The 26824-nt window shown below is 37.2% G+C and overlaps 1 protein-coding gene across 8 annotated transcripts in view; it reads left to right on the top strand.

Annotated features, from left to right (window-relative positions):
• CDH13 (cadherin 13) overlaps positions 1-26824 on the top strand; it is a 493014-nt gene that overhangs the window by 388041 nt on the left and 78149 nt on the right. For all 8 annotated transcript variants that reach the window (XR_014588949.1, XR_014588950.1, XR_014588951.1 and 5 more), the window contains one exon: positions 13809-13949. Coding sequence is in view for 5 of the 8 variants with exons in the window: in XM_083851524.1 (XP_083707650.1) it covers positions 13809-13949 (141 nt within the window). In the remaining 3 variants the exon portion in view is untranslated. The remainder of the gene's footprint in view (positions 1-13808; positions 13950-26824) is intronic.

Here is a 26824-nt window from a genome sequence, read left to right on the forward strand (position 1 = left end):
CAGTTTGTTTCATGCTATTAAAAGCTCTTCCCTTGCTTGTGGGCAAACTTGTTTATCAAAACATTTGGAGTATAGCCTGAATTTATAGCTCTGTATTTGTCTTCTGACATATGAGTTACACTGAAATACCATGCTGGGGAATACAAGGATGTATGGATCCCTTCAGACATCCACACTACTTGGATCAGGCCTCCAGCCACAGGCAGTAAGCAGGCACGAACAGATGGATGGGGATTTGGCAGAGCTGAGACAACCAAAATGAACAGGTTAAGAGCGTGCCATAGACACATGGAGCACAATATGCTGCTGGATGAGTAGCAGGCTACTACTTCCCCTTCATAGCAAGAAACAAGGGGAGCAGGACAGGGCTGTTATTTTGAAAACTCCCTGTGCCACACTACTTCCATGGCTAATATAAGCATGGTAGTGCTTCGTAGATCCACAGATACAGCTACTACTTAGCAATTTCTAGCCTTGAAATACTCCTTTAATAATGGTACAGATGTCTCCTCCCAGTTCTTTAAGGGAGACAAGTATTCCTTCCTCCGCTTTATTTTCCTGCTAGCAGTGCTTCCCATCCCATTCTCTTCTTTGTTGATTTTATTGTTTTTAGTCTACAAGAACTGTCTGGAAATGGCACTTCAAGTTTGCAAAACTCTTCACAAGTAGTTCCTTGACCTCTCCTTAGTCCCACATCCACTTATATCTACTTCATATACTCACCTGCCCTCTGTCTCTCCATGCGGATAGAACTCATTCACTTAAATGAAGTTTGTTCTAGCTTAATACAAAGCAGCAGAGTTCACTTAGTCTTTAACACTTATCTATATACCTTTCTTAATTCTTCAAATCACTTTTTTTTTTTCTTTTCTTTCCTCTTTCTTTAGTGTGTTTCTTTAGTGTGTTTAGTGTGACTCCTCATGAAGGAAAGCTGCATATAAAACCAGGCCTCCTGATACTTTCTGGCAGTGAGTAGCATGAATGAAGGATATTTTGGTACAATATTTAGTGTACAATATGCTTTGCAGTCTTAGTTCATTGTACCCTTATTTATACCAAATATGTAGATTTTGGTAAATTACATATGATCTAAACCAGTTACAAGAAGGCAATATTAAAAATGTTAATTGAATGTCTCATTATTAAAGCAGCATAAGATTTCTTTGGACCTTTGCCAGTGCAATATCCTGATTTAAATGATCGAATGATTAAAATGAAATTGGATCACTGAGTGTTTCTCCCTGAGGAGATAGTTGTGCACTCTGCTTCCCATGGGAACGTGTCACTGAGACCTGTTGAAGCTGAAGGGAACTTTCCCACTAATTTTGCTGGTGAGGATGACCACAAGTGCCCCTGGTCTGCCACAGCTGAGCTGCCACAGCTCAGACCTACTGGCAGAATATTTCCTTGAATGGGAAGGTCAGGATGGCAGATCCTCAGGAACATGCCATCAGCGTTTTGTGGTGAACCGGGAGGTCAGGGGGAAGCAGACAAAATTAGCCAAATATTTACTTTTTGAGAACAATTAATTCAGACAAAAATTTCAATGAGTGCCATGGCATTACAGCAAATAAAAATATAATGTACTTCCTATAAAGCAAAATTTATTTCAGTGAAATAAAGTCTTCAGCAAAGCTTTGTGCCAGAAAATTACGCTGCTAAACATTTAAAAGAACATGCCTTCTCATCTGTACAGTCAAGCAGCTGCAAGTTTATATCCCTATATTATTTCTTATTATTTGAGCAGTGTGTCCCGTATTTTATGTCAGGTATGTGCCAGGGTTGTGATTAATGTGCCTTTTTGTGAGATTTTTTATTTAAACGCAGAGCTATGCATTTATTCAGTCTTCCAAAATCCTTGAAAGGAAAATTCTTCTGCATGCATGATCTTTCCACGCTTACTTTTTTGTTTATTTTCTTTTGATTTTCCCCTGGGTCACCACATTAAATTCATACTATAAGTAGATTTTATCTTGGTATGCTAATAAAACAAATGAATTAGAAATCTGTTATTTCTTTTACAGTGAATGTGTAAAGCTCTTGATGATTGATTTACAGAAAGAAGCTGTGTATAGTTCTGGTGCACAGACAAACTTGTAAGAGAAGCAAACTTTAGCAGTTAATATTATTTATCAATAGCAACTGTGCTATAGTGGAAAATCTGTACAGGGCACTGAAAGAATATCAGACATTTAGTCTGAGAGGGAGAAAAACCAAGAAATCTTGGTTTGGTTGCAAGAAAACAGTCTGACTTGGGGGGGGGCGGGGTGTGCTAAGACTTTATTTTTTTTTTAATTTGTGGATGCTCTCAGAAAATATAAGTAGCATTATGAAAGGTTTACAAAAATAAAACTCACTAACCAATGCGGAAAGTGTAGGAATTCCAAATAAGGCATGTAATCATTTTTATCCATAAAGAAAGCTGATAAAAAGATACTTAGGATTAAGTAAGAAAAGAATGAAACTGGAGAAATTTTTAATGGAAAATTCTGTTTTTACACCTTTCATCAGAAAGTAAATCCTGTGGAGGGGTTGTTTTTCCACCCCATAGTGTGATAAGCCATTTTGTAAAACAGCAATAGTGTAATTGAAATCCATTTTACATCATTTTCCCTTGGATGATTTAGAATTAGATCAATTTATATTCTGCAGCTATAACCCAATGAGAGTATAAATGCAGCCACTAGAATTGTTTTTGTCCATGGGCAAAGCTGGTATCATTTACTGATTCATTACACTCTCAGCAGGGCTCTTTATTTCAAAAGCTACCTGGAATTATTATTGGCAATAGAACACTAAAGTAAAATAAGATTTGCATAAAAAATTAAAGTTAAAGGGAAAATGATAATAGTGATTAAAACTAACATTTGATGACTATTTTGATTGGAATACCATGTTTAAATGTCTCAAACAGACATGGAGGGTTTTTTACCCTCTAACTCCAACTTAGAATGCACCTATTTAACTAGAATATTATGTCCCTAACAATATGCCTGAAATAATAGACAGTGCTTCTGTTAATATTTAACAATATAAACGTCAGGCAAAGGTTGTACAACTGGAATTATAGAATATGCTTTTTGCATTAGGGTAATAATTTTAGAAATAACCTCTGTCCATCTAGGCCTGCTGATGTACGGTTGTCATAGCAAGTCAGTAATTGAGTTTTCTGGGCATTTTGACCACCGGTACAAATTTGCAAAGCAGATTACACAGCAGAAACACAATTTCCATCCTGACCTTTATAACTCTGCTTTCTGTTGTGGGAATTGGAATGTTTATGGAGGGAAATACAGCCTAAGTGCACCTATTTGTAAGAATGTGATTTCTGACATTAACCCAGTAAGCTTCATTTTGATTCATTTGATAACAGATTATGTAAAGATTTAGTATTAGGAAGGTTGTATAAAACTTATTATCTTTTGTTACCTAGGTGGAGAATATTGGTTTGGGTGATTATAAATTGAAACTGAAGGAAACCTTCCACGTTCAGCTGCTGTATAAAGATCCTCAAGAAACCTGTTTCTGTGTGATCAGTCACAGACCTTAACATGTTCTCGTACTTCAGTATAAGCTGGGTATAGGAAAAATGTTAAGTTTTTGTAGATCTAGACATGCTGTTTGGGAGTAAGGATGAAGCACCTACTTGAAAAGCCTTTGTAGCAAGTACCAGCAGATGCTTTATGAGATGATCCATACTTGTGACTGCCGTAATCTCTTGACTGCCTTTGAAACTTTGTGGGATCTGTCTGTTCTTGTCCCTGCTGTTGTCTCCTCTTCTGGTCTCTGGAGTATGAGCTTTCTGGCACTGGCTCCATACCTAAAGGCTAGCAGTCTTGCTTGTTGTGGATGGGAATGCTATTTCTGCATTAGCAGATAGAACAGACCAGAAGAAGCAGATCCATAGAGCAAAACAGTTAAAGCTGAGGACCTGACATCCGTACTGTGTCCTGCAGTTTTTAACTTGAGACAGCTCTACTCATGTCCCCTAGACTGAATCACACTGAAAGCTGGGAGCGCATTAGATGGCTCCTGGGGCACATTTTCCAGTTGGATTTCAGCTGAAAGCAATCCAGCTGCCACACTCCAAGACCTCTCCATGATGCAAATTGAAGTGTCGTAAGCATGAACAATGGGAAAATCCACTCCAAATGGTATTTGCTAATCATCACAGACACAAGCGTACACAAACCCTGCATGGCACATCGTTGGGCAGCCTTCTCTAGGATTGCTGTTGTCAGCTGGATGCTTTTAAATGGACTTAACTTGCCTGAATATCCATCTAGGATGTGATGTTTGATGAAAAGGTGAAGAAAGGCATTGTATGGATCTGTGATGTCTCAGAATGACAAACTAGATTAGCACAAGTATTGCATTGGCATCCAGGCAGATCTCAGTGGTATAAACTTTGTTAATCTAAATTCATCTTTAGCAAGATGATAGACTGTTCGATGGCGATGGATCATAAAATAATCAGCATTATGTTTCACTTAGTTTCCTGCAATGTGTTCCTGCAGAAATGTGTGCCAGTAAAAGCAGTTTGGGAGTACAAAGGCACTTAGTGTCCAGGATTTCAGCTTTGTTACTGGTGTGTTACTTGGTTCAGAGGTGATTTTGGGAGGAAAGAAAAGTGCTGGGACAGGGTTTAGGCTGAACACAGCTTCAGATTTTACCTTTGTATTGTTCAGGCTCTCCTCTTGACATTTTAGGAATATAAAGGTCAGACTGAAAAAACTCCTGTACCACCCCCCCCCCCCCCCCCGCCTTTCTATTTTTGACACACTTGTGAAAGGCAGTATTTACCTTCAGGAACTCTTGAGTATCCTCCTCCTAAGGCGGGGATTCTTAAACCTGATTCAGTTTCAAGGAGGAGCTGGTTCAAGCACTGATAAGCATACTTCACAGGTCCTTTTGTTTCTTTGCTCAGCGAAGGATTCCTGTGTTTCAGGGCTGCAGGTATATGCTCGTATGTTTATCAACAAGCTCACTGATAACTGACGTTGGCTGCTGTCCACACAATTTAGGAAAGCAATTTGTTTCCTGTAAACAGAGGGGAGTGCTGACCAGCTGCATGTTATTGCTGTTGTATGAAATATTTATACCATGAATTGATTTCCTCGCCATGGGTTAAATGCTTAGAATTTCTCATTAGTCGCCAGCCCTGTGTTCCACAAGCGCATGCACAGACACCCTGTTGCTGTTACTAATGAAGATTTCCCAAATTCTAATGTGATTATACCTGCAAAAAGGAAGGAAATATTTCCTTCAGTATCACAGTTTGATGAATCTAGGGGCTCTTTTTTTAAAGCGTTTGTTTTGGGGTCGTGTGCTCTCATGCTCTTGATGCCATAATGATTTGGAAGGCACCCTCTTGCACTTAGTTTTGTGTTGTTTTGAATGCAAACCTGTAGTAACCCACCAGTTTTACAAGCAACACAGCATCTTATGTTGTGTTATGAAAGCATACATGCGCGGTCATTCATAAACAGTTACAGCTTAATAAAAATGTGGAAATAAACTTGGGTAGCCTATTTAAAGTCAGCGCAGCTGTGATGATTTATGCTGGGCTGAGGGTCTTCTCGGGCTTGATACTGTGGGATTTTCTCCTGATTTTTTCCTCTTAAAGTTACAGCAGAACACCTTCGCTCATCTCTGTGTACTGACCTTTATTACGTGACCTTAGCACCCTTCATATGCTTACAGAATCCTCTTGGCAGAGGTATTTTAATATAGAAGTATTTGAAAAGCTGTCTCTACTGATAACCATGATAGGTTACTGTGTTGGGGAAATTTGCCTCTCCTTTTATGCTTATTTTTACCTGTGGCAGGGACTAAGAGTGATTAAATAATATGCAACTAAAATTTATTAGAACAACTTTGCCTTTCTTTCTCTTTGCAAATTGTCTGCAAACAGATTGTACAACTCTAATATGTTAATGGCTGAAAATTATTTGAACTTTTTTTAGCAAATATCTTTTGGTCTGCAGATTATTTGAATCACAAATTGTGACTGTTAAAATGAAATATGTAACACTACAAATAGAGCTGATTGGGTGTTACAGGAGAACAATTTTTTAGGGAATTTATTGATTTGTCAAAATGAATGTGTTACAGAAACATGCCTATTTGGGGAAAACAAACAAAAACCACTTTGTTGAGAGAAATATCTGTAATCCAGAAAGGAATTCTTATTTTGAGTGCTGTTGATAGCTAGCTTGAGGCTTGGTTCTTTCTGAAGCAGGCGGGACAGTCAGGTTGAAGTCCTTGTTCATACAGGAGAACAGGATCTTTCCTCCCCTCCTCTGGTGGAGTGCGCTGATGCAGACACTTCATTCTGAGAAAGCAGTTTTGATGCACTCTGCAAAAAATAATTAAGTTGGCAGAATTTATAGTAGTTTCAATATTACCTTAAAAGTGTATTAATAAGGACTAGGGCGAACGGTGGCTCCTACACCTGTCAGTCAGACTTAACTTTTCTGATCATACATTCTGCTTTTTCATTAAAAAATCCTTGGAAATTTTGGAATATTAGCGATGTTACAGTGTTGAATAAGTGAAGACATTAAGACTTGTAAAGCATTAAACATCAGAGAAACTGTTTGCCACCTGCTTCATCAATAGTTTCTTAATTAATGCGAAAAGTATACAATGTTTTCTATCCAGCATCGAGTGTGTAAGGACTGATAGGTATACAGTCAGCGAGGAATAGATATAATACCATGGTTTCAGTACAGGTTTGGTTTCAGTACATGGTTTCACCATGGTTTCACCACATTTCACATGGTTTCAGTACATTAAAGGGTAGAAGAATACTTGGCACTTGGTGTGCAGGAAGGGTCAGGGGTTCTTTTGGGTACGAGCACTGTGAATGTCACAGTTGTCCCCTTAGGGGAATGCTGGCCTTTGGGTATGCAGCAAATGGGAAAGAGCGTTAGGGCAGCACTTCACTTTATGAAAAGTCAGCAGCATGGACAGTTATGGATAACTGAAAGGCTGCTCCAACATGGACAGGCTTCCTGCCCAAATTCTGTATGTGAATTACTCTGATTATAATCTCTGAATTACATCCTCCATCTCCTAAAAGCTATGCCTGTGGCTCTGGGGAAGGTACACAAACTCCATCTAGCCTTGAGGCAGTGAGCTGGGCTGCCATGTTAACACAGAGCCTGGAGAAACTTGGATTTAGCAAGCACGATTATACATGTTCTTTAAACTCAGGACAATCTTTGGAAGAGCAGAGCAATAATGGCAGTGTTAATGGCATGTAAATGCAAAAGGAATGCTTGTGTTTTTCAGGTCGTATAGTTGCAAAAAGACTGTAATGCAGTTTGCTATTTTTTAATTCAGACCTAGTACTGGGGAGGGGCGCTTGTTATAGCTATTACTGGCTGTTGACAGAAGGCTTAGGTGAGATGAGTGTGGTAGTTGTATTCCCAATACCTCCAAGTATATAATAATAATAGATTGATTAAAGGGTCTAAAATCAGCAAGAGAAGTTGTATAATTGATGCTTTCACACTGGATTGAAAGCTTTCAGCAGTACTGTTTAATTGTGAGGAAAATCTGTTGTATTTTTTTTTCCTGGGGAAAAAATAAAATAAAATATGTGCAGTAGTCCAGAAGGAAAGCTGAAACAGCTTATGTTTAAAATAAAATTAAAAAATAAAATAATAAAGTATATATTTAGTGCCATTTGAGAGTAGCTTCCTTGGGATACTGTGATTCTTACTCTGTAATGCTATTCAGATTTGCTATAGTACTTTATACTTCTAGTGCTGTGTACATGGAAAATGGTTCTTTTCACTAGCTATGGGCATCTAGTGAGTGGTTGCTGCAGTTCAACGTGACAGCCTGTTCCAGACAGATTATACTTAGGAAAATATGGTAAAAATCAATGTAGAGGTACTGATTTCAATGGTGTTAATACCTTTTGCAACAATTAAGGATTTTGTTCAGAATACTGAATATTTGCTCTCTTCCCAGGGTATATTTTCAGTAGTAGCCTAACTGACAGCAATAATTCAAATAGAAAACTCAGAGTAAAGGGAGCTTCAGTCATTTTTCTGTCCTAGAAATTAGATTCCTGATCGGTAGCATTCTCAATGTAAGGATGATTCCTTAAGTGAAGTTGTTATCTGCGTAAGTATTGTGGTGCTTGTCTCCAAGAGGCAGGATGGATACATGTTTCCTACAGTGAATGAGCAGTAAACAAATAGTTTTTCTCTGCAGGTCTCTAATATTTCTCAAAAGAAAGCCTGTCACCCCATTACAGTTGGTTGCCTTCTCCAAAATGATGCAAATTCAGTGGCAACTCTAAAGTGTAATTTGCATATATATGATTTGGGTCAAAATTGATAACTATACTGAAAATATTGGAAACATACACATACAGTTCCTGTATTTCCACACTAAATATAATAAACATATCCGTATATATTAGGCCTGTAGTTTGGTCAGCATTGTGAAGAATCGAAGTTCTTAGATCCTCTGTGTCCTGTATATTAAATAGTCACAGGTTTCCTCTTGATGGGAGACAAATATCTCTGGCAGGAAGGTATACAGGAAGGTATCTATATCAAGCACTTTGGAACAATTTCTTTTATTTTTTAACAACAGCTGCTGAAAGAGAAAATTTAGTCATCTTTTTGCTCCCAGATATGCATATGAACTATATCTCTCCTGTGGGTAGTAAACAGATATTGATTTTCTTCATAACAGAAGTAGCTTATTACAGTGATTAAACTGTAGACCTTTCTTTATTATATAAAAAATTTAAAATTGGTGAGCTAAAGAGAATTTACATTACAAATTTGTTTTGGTTTTTGTATTCATCAAACTGTAATTCATGTTCTGAATACAAAGTCTATCTACATTGCCCTTTTTACACAGCAGCAATTGGCATTTAAAATAAATGCTGATATTATGATTATAAAAGCGTTATGTCTGTTAGAGCTGTTAATAGTCACATTACTTCATTTTTTTATTCTACATTTGTCAAAATCCTGACAGCATACTCAGTGTTAGATTGAATGTTGATATTGTTACTCAACAAGAAGATTGATTATGTCTTCATAGGATGTATTCAGTGCATACTACATGCAATTATCATCTTAAATGAACACAAGCATTTATTTAGCATTAACTGAAATTATTTAAATTCAAAGAATTTTTCTTTCTGGTTAGCATTATATTATAAAGGCATTAGTAATAACTATGATATGGTAGCATACTATTGATATATTAATATGCATGAATACATAGTTTATAAACAGAATTATAAATAGAGGCGTTGAGGCCTTGTTGCACTGTTATAGAAAATACTAATATCCACAAAATAGTACAAAACTCTATTGGCAGTAGTTATTAAGATAGCTTGTAAATACACTTAAAACCCCTACAGGTGTTTTAAACATTCTGTACAAAGCTTGTTTCCCAAACAGTGTTTGTTTTGATCTTAGCAACTATTTCATGTGAATTTGGGAATTCCTATTCTCTCCTTGTTTATTTAGGTGATGTGTTGTAGCACCAAATGAAGTCTGAGATGTTGTGACACTGTCTGCTCTTTTCTGTACATGCAATCTGTAGGTCTCTTACACTGTATGAAGGTCTCCAGCCAGGAGGAAACACTGGAGAGACAGTTTCTGGGACAGTTTCTTGTGAATCTGCATTTCTTACTCCACTTTTCTTCATATTCAAATAAAACATTTGACCAAAAGTTTTGAACTTCAGAAGTTAAGCATTTCATTATACGTTAGGCACATAAATAAATGTCTTGATTTTCAAAATGCTGAGTCCATAACCCCAGTGAAATGGTGCAAAGCTGCAAACGTATTCATTCATTGACAAACACTTCTGCTTGGTTTAGGAGCTTGAGGAGATTTGAAAAATTTGGTGTACCTCTTTTTAATGGTGTAGAATAGCAAACTACATTTGCTCTTACCTCCTCTAACACATAAATGAAGTTACCATGGCCATCAAGTTTAGGTGAACAACAAATTATTCACTGTTTGGATATGTTTCTTTATTAAAGAATCATGCCACAACATGATTTCTGTTCCTCACTTTGGTGCTGCTTTTTGTGATCTTAATAACACATACCAAGATTTGAACTGTTACTGCTGGTGGTGTGAAGCACTACCAATGGCTTGCACCTCTTAAGTCACGTAGGTTTTTTATTGTATCTGTAGGAAATATTAAACGCTTAAACCTTGGCAGAAAACCATCATTATGTGGTTCCGTTCTCCACTACCTACAAGTTATCATCTGGTTTATTCTAATTGCATGTATCCGCACTGAACTGTTTATTTTCCTCTGTTGTGATTAGATCCTGCTGGCTTTGTCAGGAATCTGAAAATCTAAAAAAGTGCCTTTCTGGCATCTTGATGCTTACCGGTGCTGATCCAGCTATGTCAAGACAGCAGGGGAGTGCAATCTGATACCAGTGTTAGTACTGGTGAGAATGGCAGTGGGTGGACCTCCAAAGAAAAGCACTGAAGACACAGCTCACCTCCTTGGCAATCCAAACAATTTGCCAGCATCACCCCTGCCGTGGCTAAATGACTGCAGTGAAAATTTATGGGGAAAGGAATGGATCTCCTGCTGTAATTATACAAACTCTCTCAACAGTGTTACCCTCCACACAGTCACAGCTGACAAATACTAAGCCACACAAAAAGCAACTTAATGTTTATTTATTCAAAATAATCTATTTTCCTTTTTAGCTGTAGATCCACTTTCTTGAGAGTTGATGCATATTTATGTTACTAATGTCTCATTATCCAAACAGCATTAATTGGATTGTTTTTGCAGGAGTGTGTTCTAGGGGCTAGGTCACTGCTTGGAGAAACAGGAGGCCTGGGTTTAGTGACAGGCGATGTCAGGGTGGGGCAGCGGTCTGTGCAACTGTGGGTCCCCAAATCCTCCCCTGTTAGTGGTGTGCTGTATTTCTCCCTGGACCACACAGTGTAGTAGGGATGGAGGAGGGAGGAAAGGCTGATGGTGGAGGTGAAGGAGGGCTGCTTTTCTCCTCCACGGCCCCCCTCCACAGGCACTCGTTTCTCACGAGGCAGGAGCAGGCTCAAGGAGAGGGAAGCGACTAGCCAGGCCAGCACTCCGCTCGGCCCCGGTGGGCCCCGCACAGGTCTGGGCTCTCCATAGCATCACCTGCTGAGGAACACAGATCCCCAATCCCATGTCCCAGGATTTACCAGTATTGTGATAAATCGCACAATCCAAGTAATTGCTGCTAGTGACTGAGCTGAATTAACCGGGCTAGAAGCATGAGAAAAGCTGAAAAGGCCTTTATATGCATCTCCAAGTGTGAAGAGAACATCTGATGGGAACAAACCTCTGCTCATGGGTTTGGACGTGTTAAGAGCTGCTTTCTCTAACAAAGCAAATATTTGGTGACAGAACTAGATGTAGAAAGTGCTGCATAGCAGGAAAGTGTGAAGTATTCGTAATGATATGTAATACTACTCAAAATTTGATGGTTTTCACATTCCATTGCAAGCTTAAACATTGGACTCCTGTCACAGAAATTTCTGCTGCAGTAGACACAATTTCTAGCATAAATGGGCTTGCTTTCAACAGAAAATGGGACAGTTTTCAAAGGAAAAAAGGCCAATTTGTGAGTAAAAATGGGCCTCTTTTTGAGCAAAAGGTTTATAAACATGAAGCAATAAATGGCTTTGCAAGTTTTCCATGCAATAATAACAACTTGCTAATGAAAATAATGAAAAAGTTACAGTTAGGGGAGGGGAGAGAGGCTCCATGCAGTTTTCAATACTTTGAAAACATTTTAGAAAAGAAATATATGAAAACAGTAAATCTTGTTCCACTCTATAACTTGAATTTGTGTTTGAGAAATGTCAGTAATATTTCTTTGTGTATATTTCTCTTATGATATAAATCAAAATCCTGTTCTGAGTTTGCTGCCTTCCGAGGTGAATTTCGTAGAACAATGTTGTAAGACTTAAGGAAATACTTTTCTTAGGATCCCCTTAGTGGCAATGGCACCCGATTTTCTAGTCCATATGTTTTTTGAACTAAATATATCTTCTGGCTCGACTCGTTGATTTCACATGCAAATATAATGCTTCATAATAGGTGATCAGATGAGGAACTGATCTGGTTGCTTTTGTTCTGGCCTAGAAATGCTTCGGGATTAAAGTACTAAGCAATTAGGGCCCCCCTTTTACTCATGCTCCAAGAAAGATGTTGTGATGTACCCAGGAGAATATACAAAGTACCATTTAGTGAATGCTTTCCAATCAGTTAGCTGTGAAGCAGACTGTGTGGCCCAGAGGTTGCTAATCTTTGCTTAGAGGATGCTATTGTAGAGATGAAAATTAACTGTTTTATAAATTTAAACGATGAGAGGTTCTCTGCTGTGGGATAAGCCCTACTGCAGCTTCTTTGATTCTGCTTTATAAGGAAGCGTATGGGTGGCAGACAGATCACGGTGTTGCTATATGGAATTTCACACCAGTTTTCTCCCTGCCTGGTAATTCTCTGGAAGACTGTTAGCTGAAGGACATAGATGAGTGATGTCAAAGATGTGCAGCCTTGGTTCTTGTATGCACAGATGGCTGACACAGCTAGTCTGAGGTTCAAAAAGCACTTGAGCTGTGGTGCCCTAGCCACTCTTTCAGGTGCCATTACGTAGCATTGCTCCTGAACTCCAGGCTTGCTTTTCAAGGAAGTTTTGAAAAACCACTCGAGCTCCGGTGGTCCTTACCATATAGCTTTAAAGGTGACTGCAGCACTTTCCCATCTGTGTCCTCCATTGATGATGCAGCACACATGGTCTTTGTGCAGATGGTTCCATATGAGGCGGCCATACAAATGTGGAAAATATTCATTTTCATTAGGTGTCCAGTCTCGTCTCCAGTGAAATCCATGTCAAAACTTTCTGTGAGCTCCATGAGAGCAGGTTCTGATGCTAATAACTCCCTCTGATCAGATGTACTAATACTCAGTTGTCCAGTGAGCATACAGATGTACTTCATGTCTAATGTGAGAGAGGTGAATTACATATGCTGTAACATTTCCGCTGCAGCGCAGTGGCCGTAATTTTTTTTTTTTTTTCAAAGTCATGGCTGTTTTTCAGGGTAGGTAAAATAAAGTTTGCTTTTCCTCTGTGCAGTTAGCTCTGTCTAGCTCTACAAGAAGTAGACAATCAGATCAGTAACCATGACACAAAAAGTGGCTTAACAGATGTAAAATTGTTAACATTACTGTTCACATTTGTTTTGTAGAATAACAGGCACTTGTTGCCTGTTTTAGAAACTACTTTCTTGTTTCTTACAGGGAAGCAAATTTAGATTACCATTCTAAATGCTAATATGCAGAATGAATGAGATTTAATAAAATAAAATGAATGAAATGAATGTATATGTAGATTGTGACATCAGTATTTAATTATATACCCATCATAATACTGAGGAGGTAAGCTGCTAGATACCGGTGCAGCGAAGTGAAAGCTTACTCTGAAAGAGCAGGTATATTTTAATTTCTTCCCTCTTTACTAATCTTCCTGAATATCAGGATAGGTTATATACTGTTTACCAATATTCACATGTATTCCTTCCTATTATATTCCAAATAAGGTTTCCATCCTAGCAGCTGAAGTTCAGAGAAGGTTTTGCTTCTGTTTTGCTAAAACCTGAACTATGTCATCATATCCATTTCTATGCTATGTTTTGTCAGACCAAATTAAGTTTCATATTTTGTAAATTATAATGTGAAGTAAAGTAGTATGTAATTGTCTGGTTTCTTGAACCCTTTCCTTTTCTGTTGTTTTTCAGACTATGGAAACCCCAAAATATGAGCTGGTTATAGGAGCTAAGGATATGGGAGGTTTTGATGTGGGGCTAACTGGAACAGCAACTGCCACTATTCTTATTGATGACAAAAATGACCATCCACCAGAATTTACCAAGAAGGAGGTAAGAGTTTGCCATCTGTGTTCTACAAACTGTTGCATGTAATTGTAATTAATACAGAAATGTTCCTTAATGGAAGAGAAAAATACTTGGACGTTTTTTAGCTCAATGGGATGGACTTTCCAAGAGCTGTTCTTTTACATTAATAAATTGGTATGCATCATTTCTAAAGCACATTGCAACCACAAGGTAAAAAATTATGTCAAGGGATATCATTGAGAGCTTGGCTAGTGGGATGAAAACCTGTACAATAAGTTTGCTAATGGTAACTTTCTCATTTTGTTCCTATGGGGAAGACAGAGCGTTCCCTCCAGCCTGCATTCTAGCTTAGGGCTTTTAACAATAGGGAACATGGATGAAAGCAGTGTCTTTTGTACTGACTTCAGAACTTCACCTGTGAGAAAGCTAGTCTTGTCAGTTCTGTAACAAAAAATCAAGTCCTGAAAGCGTTAAATTCAACCTACAGGTGAAATTTTCAAGGACAGTTTTTGTTGTTGTTGTTGTTTTCCCCTGCAAGTTGAATTCCACAGAACAATACTGAAAAGTCTGTAACAACACAAAATATTCACCGCCTGCAGGATTGTGTGGCACTGCTACAGCCAAGTTTCTGGCTTCAGGGAAAACATCCACCCAATTTCCTGCCCTTACCACACTACTCTTTTCCCTCACCTACATCTATTATTAGTGTGCTTTTTTATTCTTATTTTTTTTCTTCTGGTATCTGGAGAAAATTAAAGAGTGTCTGAAGTTTTACCTAATAACTGCTGGTTTGGATTCTGCTATAAATTTTTCCTGAAGCTGTGCAGGTTTTAAGGAATATTCCCGAAAGATGAGAAGTAAGCACTAGGGATGCTGATTTTCAGGTAATTTTAGAAGAAGAAAATGAGAGTCTGTTGTTGTAAAAGTCTTGGGTTTTCTTCTTTAAGTATGTTTATTCCTTTATATCTCTCTCCTTTTTTTTTTTTTTTTCCTTCTGGCCTAATTTTAGCAGTTTGACAACAGATTATATTGAAATAAATTACTGCAATTTTACTTGAATAATTACTTCTTTTATAAATGCAAATTGGATAAGATTAAAAAAGAAGGGATGAGATTATTATTATTTTTTTTAAGTCAAAAAGAGTGAGAAATAAGAAACAATGACAATTTTGCCAACAGAAAAGTTAGCTTTCACTAATCAATGGCAATAGCTATAATTACTTGCTTTGGCAAGACCATTACAGCCACGTGAAAAGTACTATGAAGAGCCTTATCCAAACCTTTCAAGTATGTACATGATAACTAAGTGGCTTTGATCTAACCATTAATTCCCATAGAATCGCCCTTTCGATCAGGCTTTTAGTTCTCTGAAAGTTGTTCCCTGACAACCTGTATTTGAAATATATTTAAAACATCTGTATCGTTTTAGCTTTCTGGAACATAATTAACAATGTATAAGGACAACTAACTATGTTTAGAAATAGGAACTCGTATTCATCAACAGTGCAAAGAATTCATACTATTCAGAGTACTATTTACTTGAGTTTCGAAACTTTGCTTCCAAAACAAGAAATCTGCTTTAATTATATATCCTGTTTTTGTATGTTTTACATATCTTTAATATTTTTCTTTGGTAATTCAGGCTCATGTTAAAATCTTGGGTGCCTAGTTAGGCCCTTAATCTACTGTTAGATGGTATCTATTTTTGTGGTAATTCAGAAATGTTTATAAATTCATTCCAGTTAATGATAGTAAAAGGTAGTCTATACTCTTGGAAGGCTGGTTGGGTCATTTTAGAAACAATTTGTATGACAGATGGCATTGTCTTTGAAAAGTCTGGTCCTGTATGTCATTCTTACAATTTATATGGCACGCAAATTTTCCTATACAGATGACATTTATTTTATATATATATATACTGCATGACATGGTTTTGAACCTTTAACTAGTATTTAGAGATGTCAATGATCTCATCAACCTTCATTCTACCTTGCTAAGTCATATTCTTATTCCATGAATAAGGCAGGAAAACTCAGTCTTTAGGCATATGGTATTTGACCCCTTTTGAACATATGCTCTATTTAAAATATGTAGTGTAAGGGGAAGGAGAGTGTCTATTAATAAAGCTAATGCCACTTTCTTGGTCTTACTGTTTTAAGTACTTAGCTATTGTATTTAAATACTAGTTGTGTACCAGATGCTGTGATACCATTGATTTGAAGAAGACTTGAAAAAACAAGACATATTCTACAAGATAACTTTTGAAGTAGAAAGCTCAAATACAGTAAATCTGAAGGTTTGATTTTTTATACATACTTAGAGATTGGTTGCTCTAGCATTTGGTTTATATAGTATTGCTGTATTTTCCCAGCTATCTTCCTTCTCTTTAAAGATACTTCCTCTCAGTCCCTTTTTCCATTTTATAAAACAAATGAATATTTACTGACCTGTGTTTTCTTCTGACAGTATAATTTCTGCCTAGAATAGCTCTGCCTTTATTTGTCATATGCTTTTGATGTAGCTTGATTAAGACAAGTTTTCAATGCATTCTCTTCATCTGTAAACACAGGGTCAAATTCATTACTGATACAACACAGGGAAGGACAATAAAGTTGTTAACAACTGGATTTTATTCTAAATATTTTTTCACCAACATTTAAACAAAAATCTGGACACTGTATTAGTACAATATGAGGCAGTACAGGTTCTGGACTAAATGTTTTGTTAAATGCATTGCTATATATATCTCAAAAATATATTATTTCAGTAACATTAATGCTAAGCCAAAAGGTTAATGATTTTTCGAGCCTTCTCCTAAATTGAAAATGTACGTATTTCTATATATTCTTTTTCCAAGAAGCCTTGCATGTGTTAAAAGATACATCTTTGAGTCCTCAGTTCAAGGCAGTCTCAGTCATGCTTGAACATGTCTTTGTCAATTGAGGATGAGTTTTATCTCTTGACACTGGAGTGATCTCTTCCTCTTTTTTCTTACAAAGCCTATGACTGTATTGTTTGTCTTTGAAACAAGTTTATGGATCTACACCTAAGCAGTGGTACTTTTCCATGTACTCATATGTACTATATTTATTCCTTGGAGGCCAGAACCTTATACACTTATTCAAAATGCACATTAATGGGTTTTATTTGATATTTTCAGAAAGGTCTAATCGCTCATTTGCTGCTGTACACAGCTTTGCAGGAGCCTCTATTGGGTTTATTCAAGTTTTGCTGGAAGAGGAAGTGTTCATCTAGTGAATCTGTTCTTCCATCTGCTATTATTTTTTCCCCAGTATACCACAACCATACCATTCTGATGCAATTGTGGCCTTTGTGCTTAGGGAAAAAATCATTGATGGTGCTTTAGGGCATAACTACAGAAGTTGAGCAACCTGGCTGTGATCCAGCAAAGCACTTCCATTAACTTCAGAGGAATTGTTAAAGCCCTTGAGATTATAAGTATGTGTCAGGTACTTTGATGGGTTAATGTATTAGACGTTGCTTCGTGAGATTCAGCCCAGTTAATTATTTTGTTACTGCCCCATCACTATACACATCTCTCAAAATATCTGCCTTATTCTATTTCATGTATATACTTACCCCTACTGTTCATAATAGGCTCTGAGCAGTGCAAAAATCCATTCAGACTTGCAAACTCTACCCTGCTCCCTCCAGGGGTTTAAGTAATTTCATCTTTAATGCCTAAAAGAGCAGTGTTTTAAAAACTCCTCCAAAAATCCTTGGGTGAGGTAACAGGGTCTACCATTTAAAACACCGCAATGGCCAGGACATTGTGCCAGGTTTAAATTACAGGGAATGAAAATAGAGATATTTGTAAAGTTAGTGATTTTTTTTTTTCCAGGAAGATTTTTTTTTTTTAATTTACAATCCTATTTCTGTAATATGAAAGAGTTTCTAAATGAAATTTATGAATAATTAGTTTATACAAAAGTATTTTGTATCACAAAGAACAATTTGGCATTTCCTTTCCAACAAGTTAAGGCCTTAGGCTGAACTTTTGTTTAGTAGCAAGGGACTACTTCTTTGAAAGGAAGTAATGAAGCAAAGCATGGAGCAGGAATTAATCATTCTGGAAAATTTGATATCTGGTTTGTGTACTTGCGGATATTCAAACTGCACAGGAATGAATTAGACTGAGTGAATGCTAGTGGTGCTGGTATTGTTTTTAAACCTAGCAAATTAAGAAAAAATGATTTTCTTGTATCACTTTAACAACTGGGGACAGGCAGCTGCAGTGTTGTGTGCCCACAAAACCATGATTTTAGTCTAAAGCTAATGTCACTGTGGTTGAAGAGGAATGAAGGATGAACAACGTAGCATCTGCTGGAAGGCACAAGCTGGCAAATACTTCTATTGCATCTGTTGCTGTAGGCTTTGTTCTGGCCAGTCCTTCCAGAAGACACAATGGAGGAAAACCCAGCTTGTTTCAATATGACAGCGATATGCACTACTTTGCCCCTTTGTCTCTTCCTCCTCCTCCTCCTTCAAAAAAAAAAAAAAAAAAAAAAAGTTCAAAGAATCCTGCTTCTTGTGCTTCTGATCTTATACAACTCCTGACCAGTATATATGCTCAAACATGGAATTCCACTGAACTCCTCTGCCTTTCTTTCATGGCTGCTGTCATGATTTTTTTGAAGTATCTCTTCCCACAGGAAGAGGATTCCATTGCTCTTCTTTAGTAGTACAATATCTTTTCCTTAATATAGGATATATTGCCTTTCCTTAGCAAATGTCTTCAGGGACTGGAGAGAAGAATGCAGTGATGTGAGTTAAGGAGATGATTCTTCTACAGACAATGTAATTCTCATATCTGTCCTTCACCACAGCTTTGGGACAGCAGAACATCCCACGTCATACTTGGGGAAATAGCAGGACCTGTCAGAGCATTTTCACTTGCACATTACAGAGAGACTTCATTTGGCCAGGGTATAGTCTCATTCTTAAGACAGTTCCTCTTTCTTCTTCTTCCATCTTCGCCATCAACTTCATCCATTTCTGGGACAAAACAATGTAAAATACAAAGAATTCTGTAACACCAGGACAGTAAGATTTTTTCCTATTTTAGATTTTAGGTGTAGATGAACGTCATGCAAAACGATCTTTCCAGTTAAGTGATTTTTCCAGTTAAATAAGGAAGCTTGCCTCCTGTGAACACAATGAAATTTGTATAATTTGACAAAACATCACTACAGTGATATTTGAGATACACTGATGCTGTGAGTCTTAAATGAAAAATATGATTTGCTCACATTTGAATACCTACTGACTAATGGTTTATAAAAGAGTAATAAATGACTAATGTGTGCTTTAATAAATGATTCATCAATTCCTGTAGAGACCTGTAAGCGAATAGGTTGCTTGTCACCATGATTTATGATGACTTCCAGCACTGTCTTCTGATTCAGTTGTGCTACCCACTGGGGTAAAACAGCCCCTGGAGTACAATATGTATCTCCGTCTGCTCATGGTTTGAAGAGGATATGAGACTTTCAGAGCACCATCTGGAGAGATTTATTTTTCAACTCAGGCAGTTGAGAAACACGCTTGTAGCTTTGAGAGCCCCTGTCTTGATTCTCGGTATTGCCTACATCATGTTGAAGACCAAATACTGAGTTAAAAGTTCTACTGAGGTTCCTCCTGGCTTTCTTTTCTATACTTCCTCTAGAAAATTACTTAGACATAATATTGTTGTTTTCCATGCTTTATGTACCTTAGAAACACAGGCTAGATCTGTTCATTCAGTTTGCTCATTTGAAAACAACACATCTTGTTTTCCCTTGTTCAGTGAACTGGAAGTCATCCCTGGTCTTATCTTGTTTTACAGGGGAAATATTGCCCTTTGGGGCTCCTAAATAATCTCATTCCTTTGTGTGTTTCATCAGTGAGATGGACCCTATATTTGGACTCTAACAATTCTGTTAATGCCACATGATTCTCCTTGCAACTTTCTCCTCTAGACCCTTACGTGTGTTTTGGAGAAATCACTAGCAAGAGCTATACCTGCGTGCAAAAATTTAGCAAGTGTGCTGTGCTTTGACTAACACACAGTTCAGGAGCATGACAAGGTACCAGCCCTCTTTAACTTTCTTTTACTTTTCTGTTGGGAGGGAAGTGAGCATGTAAGCCAGACTGAATGCAAGGAAAAGACCAGTAGGAGCTGCCAGCATGGCTCAGCAAGGTGGTAAGAATAAGCTGGCCTGGCTTTTTCCTGTTTCGCATACCATTCTCTTATGCTAGGCATTGGAAAGCCAGATGACTGAATTGAAGTACTTGAGCAGCAATAAGCAGACCTGAACAGATGAAAAGAAGCAGTTGCCAGGCTAATAGTTAAGACATAGAGCTGTGCTGTGGCCTAAATGATATGAGAATCAGCTTTAAATTCTAGCAGCCTGTTCAAGTTGGAGTAAACTGTCCCCAGTACTGCTTTGTCACAAAAAATAGTTTTGTAGAATGGATAAAACCATTTTAGTAAAATCACATGTACAAAATGCATGTTGGAATTTCTGTCTGGCTCTCATTTTTGGACTGAGAATTTATGCACGCAGAAAGCAGAAATCATATAGAAACTCAACAGAGCAGGACAAAGCTCTACAGATGTCAGTAAACTCTGGCATAAAGAACCGCTTTAGAACAAGGCCATCCTTGTTTTTTCTAGAGCCGTAAATACAGCTAGCAAGTCTCCTGAAGTGTACCTTTCCCTTCAGAAACTCCCTACACTACATAAATATTTGCACTGGCCTTTTCATTCAGTTTTACTTGCTCGTCATACTCTTGGAGCAGCCCACCAACACACTTGACATTGCTGAAGCCCAGGTGTCCAAGAGTCCCCCAGAAAACAGCTGAAAGACACTACCTGGTGTATTTTTCACATGTAAAGGGTAGAATTCAAAGAAAATTTCTCTGATAATGGAAAGTAGAGGAAATGGGATCAAGGCAGGATTGATATTCCTACATCATCCTTGTAAGTTGTCTGTCTCACCTGTTCTTAAAACATCCAGAGACAGAGAATCAAAAGATTTCTCTGTCTGTTCCTGTTCAAATCTTAACAGTAAAAAACCTGCATAGTCTGATTTTAGATTATTTTGCCGGAACTTAAGATCATTGCATCTTCTGTTGCCCTCAGATATGGAGGGCAAATTATGCCCTTCATGTCTTTTTTATTCATGTGTAAAGAGGGGCATGCGTGGAGAAGACTTGTAGCTCAGAATATATTTATTTCTTAAAAGAAAGAAATAATCCTTCTGTTAAACCTGTGACATTCATTTTTCTCCCATAAATAGTAGCTCAGGAGATTAGTTGAAAACAGAAGAGATGAAGTTGTCCCATAACCGACTTGTGTTCTTTCATGTTTAAACAAAGACAAAGATGTAGATGTAAATGTGTTTCTACTAGAGTTCATTTGCAAAGTAGGTAGTAATTTAGTTCGGAAAGTATCTATTAGTCAAGTGGAAAGCTATTTATCAAATCCATGTGAAAGGAAACAAGCATTTAAATGGTGATTTTATTTTTTATTTTTTATTTTTTTTTTTTGTAAATGAAGACTGTGAGCTTTCTGTTCTCACTGCAAAAATAATATTTGAAATTTACATTCTACAGTTCTATAAACTGCACCACTTCTATATGGTTAGTAATTGGTCATTGCTCATTCATGTGTTAACGTCCAAGGCATTCAGTTTTCTCCACTGTTGTGAGCTGCAAAACTCTTCCAAAATCACATAAGCAGTTTAGGAATCTAAGTCGTGAAATAACCCAGGCATTTTGATCTCATTTTTAGAATAATTTTAGATGTCAAAGGGAAAAGCTTGCTAGATTTTAAAAAATGGATGTAAAGACACCTAATTCCCATTAGAATTTTAAAAGCTGGTGTTAGGAGCATAGATTGCTTTGGCTCTCAATGTAATTAGGATCCCAAATGTTTATCTTCTTTCTAAACCTAATCACTTTCAAATAACTTGGAAAAATGCCTGTGATTGGGAAAAATGTTAATATTTCTAGGTTGTGTTGTGGTGGTACCAATCTAAGGACATCTGGAAGATTTATTTAAACAGTCTGGCTATCTGGATAATTAAATTACCTTTTTGTTATTTCTTTTTCTTCTTCTTCAATATTGAGTGTCAGTTCTTATCAGAATTAGCTGATTTGAGGTTTCTCACGTGACGAAAAATGCTCAGCACCATTCAGGATTGAATTACCAATGACCTTAAAACAAACACTCTACTGTAGCATTACAAGTAAGAATGGAATAGTTTGAGAGAGGGAGAAAAACAAATGTTTATGCTGTGCATTGACTGAAATATAAGATTGTTAAGCAAAAAAAAAAAAAAAAATTGTTCAGAAGACCAGTATTTCCTGTACTCATCCAGATTCATACTGTGTGCATAATAATTTGTATTCATGTGGCTTTCAGTGAGCTATCTACATAACCAGTGTAAGCACTTTGTTCAAGAACTTCTGCAAAATATGTTTAACACTGAGTCCATCCACTTATCACATAATTAGAGCTGGATACACTGCATAGCAGTAGGCAGCAGACTTCTACATTTATCTTTGCTTGTGAGGGGTGAGTTCATTGCTTTGTTTCTCTCCACCAAGGTCATGAAATACATGAAGTTCTCTATTTAATCTCCAGATAAACACATTTCAGTGGTACATAAAACAACAGTGTCTGCTTTATAATCTGAAAGCAGCTGAGAAACACTGGTATAAGTACAGGAAAGGTTCTATGAATAGAAATGATCATTCGAACAGTGTGAAATTGGGGAGGAACAGAAAGGCACTTCACTGCTTCTCCAGATATGACTTTTTCCCAGCATTCTTTGTCTCCAATGAGCTCACATAGTAAACTTGTATTTTTGCCAATCTTTTTTTTTTTTTTCCTCCTCTGTTCCTTCCCTGCCCTTTGCTTATTTTCATTGATTTGCTATGACCAGCTGATCTGAGCAGTCCTGATGTGAAGGTCTGTGTAAGTCCGTGCCTTTTGTAACCCTTCGGTTATGCTCAGAAGGTCAGCAGCAACTCAGTGGTAATAACAGCAGTTCTTACTACAGCTGGTAAATTCTCACCGCAAAACCATTCCAGTGCTGACTATCCTCTGAAGACTTCCTCCATCTGCTTCTGCTAACAGCAAATATCCAAACAGTGTGAGCAACAAAAAAACCATAAAGCCACAATTTATCGCTCTCTTCTGCAAGAAGTGAAGGTTAATATGCTTTCTCAATGTGGTCTGTGAAGTGTGAACTTTACCATAGATATTAAGTTCTGAATTACAAAGCAAACAGTAGCAGTAAGGGTTTTGACTACATTTAGCACAAATACATCTGGTACGAGTTTGGATAAGTAACTGGATGGTAGAATTAGAAAAAGTAGAAATTAAAGAGGAAGGACGGTTCAGGCAAAGGCTCTTGAGAGTCGCACAAGCTAAACAAAAATAATGTAATATTTCCATGCCTAGGCTTGGATCATTTGTTCAAGAAAGTTAGCAGTCATTGCTAGGAATGTCTATGTGATTTTCCAATTAAACTTTTTCTGTCCAGCTGGAATTTTGCAGTTGCCTTCAAATCAAATTAGGACTGTTTTCTAGAGATGGAAGTTTTATCATAAATTCTAAAAACGGAGTCTTTAGCCTGAGAAATTAAATGTTCTTGTGCTTTTTGTTGTTGTTGTTTTTGTTTTTAATGAATGTGCTGCTGAAGCACTCCATGGAAATTTAGCTTAATTTCACTGTTGTCCAGTTTTATAGCATATTGTCCCTCGTGAACTGTCCAGGGAGTTCCACCTTCAACACTGAGTGCAGGCAGAACACTTGAAGGAAATTCACACACATATTTTTCAGAATGGATATGAAAAATTGTATCATTTTTTTCTCAAAATGACTTTTGAGTTCTGTATGAGGAGACGTCATTGGCCTGTGTAACAGTCAGTTGACTGAAATCCTAAATTCTGCGTGCAAGGACAGTGGTTTTCCATACTTGATATTCATTGCAGGGTGGCTCCTAAACCATGATTACATCATTCATATTCAGCCTAGGCAGTACGTAAATTGGTGAGTAACTAGTGGGGATCAAATGACCAGGTATTGCCTGTGCTATATACCCAGCAAAACTGTTTTGTGGCTTGAAAGGACTTTTATTTTACATACACGAAGAGTTACAGTTCCGCACATGTGAAATGTGAAATCTTAACAGAAATGCTAAGAACTCTAAATCTCCTTGTTTGACACAGCACAGCTGATCCGAGGAGCAAAACATAGAGGAATTGTTAGATGTGTGGCAAAATCACTCTAATCCCATGAGTTAAGAAACCCACACTGTTAATATGCCTCTAGCATCTGTAGGAGTTCTATTTTAAAAGTAGGATTAAACAAGATAACACACTATAGATCTAAACATATTCAATTTGCAGCAGACAAAACCCTATTTAATAGCAATTACACAATATGTGCGAGCTGGTATCATAGTAGTTGTTTATATGAACAGAAGGGATTTATAAAACTGAAGTATATTCATACAAAAATAACAGCTATATGACTGTGTAGGTCATTCCACTAGAGAGAGTTTTGTGATCAGTTTATCAATTTCTTCACTGACAAGTGAGATTTTAAGATTTTTTTGTCAGCAACACTAAAACTGATTTGGCTACTACAAAATTTGCTAACCATCTGTGCATACGAATCAAAATGTCAGGATTATTTAGACAAAATATCTTTTTTCCTTCTGCTCTGGAACATTAAAATAGTGAACCAATAAAAATCAACATGCTAAAAGGAGCTGTACATTTATTCAAGTAAAATTGTTAGTAAGTGCCTATGAAAGAGACTCATTTAGAAAGCAATAAAATTCTATAGGGCTGATCGTCTCTTGAAGTTACTGGAATGAAAATGGTGTTGATACATTTAAGAAAAAAAAAACAGATTAGGGGATTCATACAAAACTCTTTGCAGTTATAGTCTCTGTTGAGGAAAATGGTTCAGGAGTGTAATTTATTCATACCCTTGTACTTTCTACTTTGGCTTATTTCCAGGACTTGTTTGCCTTAGAGTCCCAGATGCTTATTTGCTTAAAGGGTAGCCCTTTCTCTAGCCGGCTGTCTAACAGTCACTTAATATTTATTTGTTTTTACAAATGTTTTCCCCTGTGTTCCCAGTCCATATGTCACAAGAAAAAGTATAATCTCAGCACTACACAAAGTATTAACTTTATCCTCACTTTCCTTTTCTAGACTTTGACCCCATTATGAAAATTCCCTGAATCCAAGTTACCTGACCCTATGTTTCCCTTCAATGCTGTTGCTCTGTGGTCAGTCCTTATTAATTTGTCTTAACTTCCGTTCTCTGATTCCACATAGGTTGATGCAGCTTTTTAGAGATTTAGTTATTTTTTATCCAGTTCTCTGCATATTTTGGAATATCTCCAGCTACTTACTTGCCTAGTCTTCAAGATATCTAATTTGCCTAGTGCTGAAATTTATCATGTTTTTATATCATCCTTCAAAATTCACTTTTTCTGCTTCATCAGTGTCTTAAAAACAAACAGACAGCTCTTCTCTTTTGGTCTTTCTTACTTTCAAGCCTGGTATTTAGTTAGCGATCTGTAATTAACCTTCTCTGAATTTTAATAATTACCTTTAGTTTTTCCTTCTCCAAAGTCCTTGAGTCTGTCATTGACTCTCAGAGCCTGAACATCTAGTATCCCTTAAATACATTTCTGCTCGTTTCCAGTTCCTGCTTCAGCTCCACCAAGACTAATTTCAGTGATGTATCCATTGACTGCTCTTTGATAAGCGTGACACCTCCTTTCTCTCCCTTCCTTATTTTTGTCACTTTCCCCACTGTCTTTTGATATGGAAAGCTGTTCCTGTAATATTTCTTAAAATGCTATGTTTCTGTCCTTTGTCATCGCGTGATCTTCTGTCTTCATCGTTTTTCTCCTTTAATTTCTATATGATCTTACTCCCTGCCCGTGAATTCTTCTTCATCCCCTCACTGTCTACTTCCCCTTGGGAACCACCTTTCTGTTTCCATGACCTAACCTGATTGTTTGCTTATGACTCGCAGAAGTCTACGTACACTCTTTACCTGCCTCCTATAAATCGAGTCCCATCACTGTCTGCTTCCCCGCATCATCTCATTTTTTTCCTTTTATGCTTTATTTCCTCCTCCTCAGCTCATTTGTTTTGGCCGTCTTCAGTCACTGAGGCCAACAGTGCCCATACGTTATGTTATACTGTCAGATATTCTTAGATCAATGATTCTTCTTCATTTAGAAAGACTGATGGTAAGGAGAGTGCTGCTGTCCTCAACAAGTTTAAGGGGTTGAAAGCAATCTTTTGGTTCAAAAAAAGTTTGAAAAAACTAGGCGGTTATTTGAGAAACTTTTAAAACATACATAAGAAAAATGAATCCTGCTAAATAAGCTTATATCTAAACAAACAGCTGTCTGTTGCTGAAATCATACTGAGGAAAAAGATTGATCTGTTGTATTGATACTCTTAGCTGCCTGTATCCAAGCTATGGCTCCAATCCAAACAGTGTTCTATAGAGATGTGAACGTAGGATTAGGCTATAATGTAAATCTGGATTTTATATGTATGCATGTGTACATAGAAACAAAGGTCCACAAGTGTTTTTCTACCTAAACCAAAGACCAGATGCTTTCACCTCCTAAAATTGCATTTTCTAATATGGATTAAATCAAAAATGAAATTTGGTTTGGTTTTACTTGTCTACTTGAAAATAACTCACATTTAAAAACAGAGAACACTGTGGTTGATTAATTGATTTGGTGTTGATCTAGGCTAAGAAAAAAAAAAAGTGTATGTTTGAAGACAAATGAAGGGCATGTTTTCTAAGTTAGCAGCTCTGACCTTTTCAAGTTTTCCAT

Source organism: Anser anser, assembly GCF_964211835.1.
Source record: "Anser anser genome assembly, chromosome: 11".
Classification (NCBI taxonomy): Eukaryota; Metazoa; Chordata; class Aves; order Anseriformes; family Anatidae; genus Anser; species Anser anser.